The sequence below is a fragment of the Pinus tabuliformis genome, chromosome 4_1 (assembly GCF_031772625.1).
Source record: "Pinus tabuliformis cultivar Carrire ecotype Pingquan chromosome 4_1, CPIR1, whole genome shotgun sequence".
Classification (NCBI taxonomy): Eukaryota; Viridiplantae; Streptophyta; class Pinopsida; order Pinales; family Pinaceae; genus Pinus; species Pinus tabuliformis.
The window spans coordinates 599,912,976-599,919,632 of NC_142303.1; the positions used below are offsets into that span (position 1 = coordinate 599,912,976).

Genomic DNA, 6,657 nt, shown 5'->3' on the forward strand with positions numbered 1-6,657 from the left:
TTTCGGCAAACCTAGTATCTCCTTGACATTCTATGGACCCCCTCATTCCCCTCATTTGAGAACCCTTGTCACCAAGCCTTCATTGCACCTTCCATTGGATTAAAATGATGAAACCTACCGACAGATCATTTGTATAGTTGATCAATTCCTCTTCATGGTCCATCATGATTGATGAAACCCTAGCTACCATCCACCATTATTTGTTATTTCTGCAGCAACAATCATTGTATTCAACCAAATTCTCAATGAGAGACACATTCCCATTCAACACTTCATGTCTTATCTCCAATTAATAACAACGATTATTACTAATAAAATTGAGAGACATATTCCCATTCAACACTTCATGCCTTATCTCCAATTAATAATAATGATTATTACTAATAAAATTGATTTATAAACTAAGTAAAGAACAAAATGCTTAAATTATTAAGAAAACAATTAAAAATATTACAAAATGATAATAATAAAACACTATATTTTTTTTAATATCCATGAATATTTAATAAATCCAACATTTGAATAAAATTATTATAATTTTTGCGCCGAGAGGCCCTCTCCAACTATACGCAATGTCTTGTCGTGTCCTCTTAAACATTTTGACTTGGTCAAATTACATAAAAATAAAATAAAATTGAAAAAAATAAAAAACAAAATTAAAATATTAATAATTTTTAATAAAACATTTTGACTCGGTCAAATTACATAAAAAAATAAAATAAAATAAGAGAATAAATTTTAAAATAATATTTACAATTATAATTAATAATTAAACCAATGATCCATCTTAAGTTGGGATCTACCAAGTGTCAAAAGGGATCAAATCTCTTAAAGTGTAAACGCTTTTTAGAATGACAAGAGATTTGATCTTTGTGCACTTAGTAGATCCAGAATTAAAATAGATATAAACTAATTTTATTATTATCCTATTTTCTATTAATATCATAAACTTTAATTCACCTCCAATTTTCACTATTTTAATAATCTAACATTATCATTATCTTTTCACTATTTTAATAATCTAACATTATCATTATAATTAAAATGATAAGTGTAATAATCTAAAATTAAAATTAAAATAATATATCTTAGAGCAATAGATTGTGCATTCGTGACCAATTACACCATCAAAACAATGAGTAGAAAGCTCATTACAAATGGCGAAGAGGCACAACCCATTTCAAGTTGATCAAGCTAATAAATAGTTTATTTTTTTGTTTCTTCATTATAAAGTTTTAGCGGGAGGAACTTTTAATTCCCCGCGAAAAATTTGAAAAATCGGCTTTGAAAAATCGGATGCCTGTACATGAACGCACAATAGTCTCAATACTCTTGACTTCCAATGGCTATAATTCCTATGACCTAGACCCTAAGTGCTTGGGCTACTTTCAAAGGATATTGTCTCCACTCCCATTGCACTGTAACTCGCCCTCCCTCTGTGCAGATTTTCTAGTGAAAAGCATGGGTATACAGGGGCTTCTCAAGGTCATGAAGCCTTACATTGAGGCTGTCCACATTAGAAAATATGCAGGAAAACGAGTAAGCATGATGCCATTTTAATATAATCTCTGCAATCCCCAATGCCTACAGTTAGCTGAAATGGTTACTTTTACTTATTCCTAAATGGCGTTTCCTGTGTTTTTTTTGTCAGGTGGGCATTGATGCTTACTCATGGCTTCACAAGGGAGGTAAGCCCATTTCTGCACATAAGTTAAACATCTATATTTTTTGGGTGTAGTTTTAGCAGGCATGAGGCTGACCTTTTCCTGAATCAGCCTATTCATGCAGTATGGAGCTCTGTCAGCAAGCTCTGAATACCAGAAACTCCAAGCTCCCCTACTTGCAGTATTGCATGCATAGGATCAACATGCTTCGGTACTACGAGGTGATTCCAGTCGTTGTGTTTGATGGTGGTCATCTCCCATCAAAAGCAGCAACAAAAGAAGAACGCCAGAGGTTTGTTTATTCCCACAAATCTGGGGTTTTCTGTTATTATTGAGAAGCTCATACTAGAAATGTACGTGTTGTATACATGCTCTGGGGAAACTACTGGACCATTTTTTGTTATGGGTTAACTTCTGGGTCCCTTATCAATATCAGATTTGATAAAAAGAGGTTTTGTTGTTATTTTCATTGGGGAAAACCTAACATTTATATTAGTGCCATTGCCATCTAATATATGCTAAGCCATTTTACATCAAAATAGTCTCTTCCTACCTATCCATGCAACTAAGGCAAGTGTATAAAATCTAGCCCCTGCTTTTAGCTTTCAGTAAAATAAGCTGAACATTGAATAGCTATAGGGTCCAACATTGAGAATTCATCTATTTAGTTACCCTTTCTCCTCGCAAATCTTAAAACTGTTGTAGGAATTGGAGAGTGACCAACTTGATCATCTGCGAGACACTTCAGACAGATATGTAGTATAACCAATGGTCCTTAAGGACAGACTGCCAGTGGCATAACAAACCTCTGTAAAACATGGCCATCAATTTTTGGTTTCACACAATAGCTGCAGTTTCCATCTGTTAGTCCTGTTTCATAATGATTTCATGCGGTAACTACTTATTGTTTTTTAATGTCCAATTATAAAAAATATCAATGCCAAGTTTGCTTCGCTTCCTTCATCAGGAAATTCATCTAGTATTAAGTACACATCCATGCCTGTTAGATGAAGATTTTAGGGATAGCTTATTCTTTACTGGGCTAGTTTTTGGAGGTTATCATATTGGTGAATTACTTTTGGTCCCTAAGCCACTTGGCAAGTGTAAAAATTTAGTGCCACTTTTACCAAAATTCCGTGCTGTAATATGAAGCGTTTCATTTTTTTATATGAACTACTTGCTTTATAGATGTATAGGGTGCATCTGTAGGTGTGACTGAATTCTAATCTCATTTTGTTATTGGTGGATTGAACTGATGGTATTGCCTTACTATATAAGGCCATTGTAATTAGTTACTGTTTTCTCTTTCTTAGGAGGAGAGATGCTTGCCTGGAACAAGCTAGAACCAAATTAGCAGAGGGAGATGTTAAAGGTGCTATTGAACTCTTCCAGGTATTTTTTCTTATCAGAAACAAAAAATCTGGATTTGAAGTGCCTGTGAACCACATTCGTTTTATTGTCACTGTTTATGAAAACTATATCTTTCTTGTGCTGAAGTTGTACTTCCCCACAGTTATTGATGTTCTGCTTCGTCTATTTTCACAGAGAGCAGTGCATATTACACCATCCATGGCAAATGAACTGATTCAGGTAGTGCTTTTGATATTGCCAGAAAGGTTCACAGGTTTTTCTACCATCTACGTTTCTGTTTGAGATGTTGCCACTTTGAAGCTTTGTGTTGATTGAAATTTTGAACTCTTCCTTGATTCAGATCCTTAAGACAGAAGGAGTTGAGTTTGTTGTTGCACCTTATGAAGCAAATGCTCAACTGGCTTACTTGTCTAGGTTGGAGCCAGAGAAAGGTGGAATAGTAGCTGTTATCAGTGAGGACAGTGATTTAATGGCATATGGCTGCAATGTGGTTTGTTTTGTTCCTAAAAGTCCTATATAAAATAGTACATTCATGTTGCCACTTTCTTTGGATAGAATATATAATTTTACATTTGGAAGCATTTATAACTTTTTAAACTGATTATTCTTCAAGGGAAGTTTGGTTCTGTTGGATTTAATAATTTTTCTTTTTGAAGGTGTTGTAAATAGGTTATTTACAAAATGGATCGGTCTGGAGATGGAGAAGAAGTTATAATGGACAAGGTCTTCAACTGTTTGACTGCACCTGCTCGTGAACTTTCGTTTAGATGTTTCACTCAAGAATTATTCACAGGTTATACTTCTAGCTTCATAAACTCAGTTGGCATTTGCTTAAGATATCATTATTTTAGTAAGGACTGGTATTAAATGTTTTGAACTGCATAACCTCGTTGTCCTTTATTTAGCCGTGCTAAAACCCAATGCACTTTCTTTAAAGTCTAGGTTTCTGACAGTTTGTACCCCTAAGTTCAGCTGATGTGGGACAAAAGTATAACTCGTACTGTTTTGGCGGTTACTCTGCCTTCGTTTTGTAATCTTGTCTCTTGTCTTGATGTTAGAGAATACAGGTAGCTTCATGGTCTTGAGCAAGGCAAGTTAATTAACAAACAAAATGGTGATCGGACTGACAATGGCTTAAATGTCTTCCTTGCAGGCATGTGTGTCCTCGCAGGTTGTGACTTTCTTTCATCAGTCCCTGGTATCGGGATCAAACGGGCACATTCATTGGTGTTGAAGTATAAAAACATAGATCGGGTAACTCATTTTACTGGAATGAAATGCTGAAACTCGGTTAAATTTTGAAAAAGTGTTTGTTTGTATAATGCTATCGGATTTAATAGCAAAGGACCGATATCATTTCTTCCCGCTTGACATTGATGTTTTCATTAATCAGAGTAATTAACATCTTACAAACATATAGACTTTCACCAAGTTCCTTTGCACTCTGCAGAAAAACAAAGAAAAGTGACAGAGTTGTACCTTACAGTGTATATTTATTCCAATTTTTTAAACATCTATATTTGTGCTTTGATTTCTCAAAATACTTATCTTATCCAGATTTAAGATGAATCTATTATCTATGTTGATATAATTTGTTGTTAAGTTAACATTTGTATCATTTTTCCATAACTCTAGAGTGTGATGGTAATTGATATTGATTTAGCATCATTTGTTTGTGATTTGGTTACTAAATGTATGCAAATACAGATTTCAAAGAACTGAAGTTCTTAAGAAGCTTGTTTGTTTCTTCTTCTGGATTTGAAAGGAAAATGCAAGATACATGATAGTAGGGGAAATCAATCTTATCTAGGGATTGGTTTGTGCAGGTTCTTTCTGTGTTACAACTAGATAAGAAACGTCATATACCTGAAGGTTATGTTAATTCTTTCAAAGAAGCAAATGCGGTTTTCCATCATGCTCGAGTGTAAGTTCTCTAAAGGTACATCAGTCCCCATTTGAAGTGATCTTTCTTTTCTTTGGTGCACAAATAAATGTGTCATAATATGAAAGCTATGTCTCTGTTTGACAGGTATGATGCTGATATGAAATGCCTCTCATTTTTGAAGCCATTACCAGAAGGATTCTCTCAGGCATTTGATGGCAATCTTGATTTCCTTGGTCTGTATCCTTAGTTTGGTTTCGATACTTCTTTAGCTGCTTTTCTGATGATGTATAAATCTTGTCATCCACATCACATAAATGTTGGATGTCCTAAATTACCGGTCGCCTGTTGAATTTTTTCACAATGGCAGAGGATGTTCAAAATTTGCCATAACAGATATTCAGAGAATTGCCACCGTCAATGGTGATTGCCATTGCTGAAGGACGATTGGATCCAATAACAATGGAAGCTTTTGATGAATTTCCACAAATCCCTTCATCGCTGGAACATCGAGTAGTCTATGCAAATGAGACAATGCTCTTACAAAGTCAATCAAGAGAATCAAAGGCCAAAACAGACAGCAGTCCATTTGTCTTGTTATCTGAGAAAACTCGAGTAAGTGGTTCGATGATTTTGTGCAGCTAACCCCATTTTAGAATGCCTTTCTGTAGATATATTATGGTGCGATTTCTTGTTGAGAAGTTGACATTTTTGGCTATCATAATGTAGTTTTTGGTGGGTAGTTTTCTTCTTTATTCTTATTTTTAAGATGAAAAATTGAGTGGTGTAACCGTGAGAGGTTGTTATTAAGATTGTGTGAAGTTTGATCTTTAAAAGATAATTTTTTTCTTATTCTTCACACTTGGCTCCCATTCTCAACCCCTTCCATAAAATTTAAATATAAAACTAAATTACACATATAACCCTTTCCATAAAAGTTGAACCTAAACCTCAAGGATGGGAATCTAAAACTTAATGAGGCTAAATTGCACATGTAACGTCGTTTCCTTAGTTCAAAGTTGCTACTATTACCTACACGATATTTGCTGTCTTTCTATGAGCTTTATTGATGCATTCTGTAAGCCATAGGTTCATCATTTGCATTCTATCACGGTGTTGGCATTCCAGAATACAGACAGATGTCCATGGAAATTGGAAAGTTCACCCATGTTATTTTCAAAATTTTCATACCAAAAACTTATGTTTTTTTTTTGTTGTTGCTGATTTCCAGGACGAGTTTTGTGTACAGATTGGAGAGGAGCCTTTGCAAGAAGTAACATATACAGCACACAGGAAGGAAGGCAAGTTAAAAAGCAGCTTCCAGAGTTTTTACATTTCTTTGAAAAAACTGATATATTAGTCCAGGATTAGAAATGGCCCAGAAATGGGTCCCAAACAGAAATCGCCATTTGGGCAGGCCCGTTTCATTTTGGATGGGCCCTTTGGCTCTTGTTTCTTGAGAAACCGACTGAAGACCCAGGTGGCTTATAGGGGAAGGGGGTAATTACTGTAGTGAAAATCTAGTTGGTCGGTGGTTCTGACCTGGATGATTATTAGCCTAATTTACGCTTGTGGTTTGCCGCAGCCGTACAGTCCACTTATCATGGATGAATGGTCACTAACAACTCATTTTCATTTGATGTACTAGTTGGTCGGTGGTTCTGACCTGGATGATTATTAGCCTAATTTACGCGTGTGGTTTGCCGCAGCCGTACAGTCGGTCACTAACAACTCATTTTC

The 6,657-nt window shown here is 35.2% G+C and overlaps 1 protein-coding gene across 1 annotated transcript; it reads left to right on the top strand.

The window, feature by feature from the left end:
* The first annotated feature begins 1,356 nt into the window (after positions 1-1,356).
* LOC149177418 (exonuclease 1-like) lies at positions 1,357-6,300 on the top strand. The gene is made up of 12 exons (XM_089421744.1): positions 1,357-1,539; positions 1,652-1,688; positions 1,776-1,956; positions 2,978-3,056; positions 3,210-3,254; positions 3,376-3,525; positions 3,705-3,828; positions 4,189-4,289; positions 4,862-4,959; positions 5,065-5,157; positions 5,322-5,532; positions 6,149-6,300. Exons 1-12 carry the CDS (start codon positions 1,462-1,464, stop codon positions 6,275-6,277), a joined length of 1,326 nt encoding a protein of 441 aa, XP_089277870.1. The 5' UTR covers positions 1,357-1,461; the 3' UTR covers positions 6,278-6,300.
* Positions 6,301-6,657: the final 357 nt, after the last annotated feature.

Bases quoted from the DNA above. Each gene is read 5' to 3' on its own strand.
- LOC149177418 (XM_089421744.1), top strand. From the start codon at position 1,462: ATGGGTATACAGGGGCTTCTCAAGGTCATGAAGCCTTACATTGAGGCT. The intron at 3,255-3,375 runs GTAGTGCTTTTG...TCCTTGATTCAG, and splicing joins TGGCAAATGAACTGATTCAG to ATCCTTAAGACAGAAGGAGT. The intron at 3,526-3,704 runs GTTTGTTTTGTT...TGTTGTAAATAG, and splicing joins TGGCATATGGCTGCAATGTG to GTTATTTACAAAATGGATCG.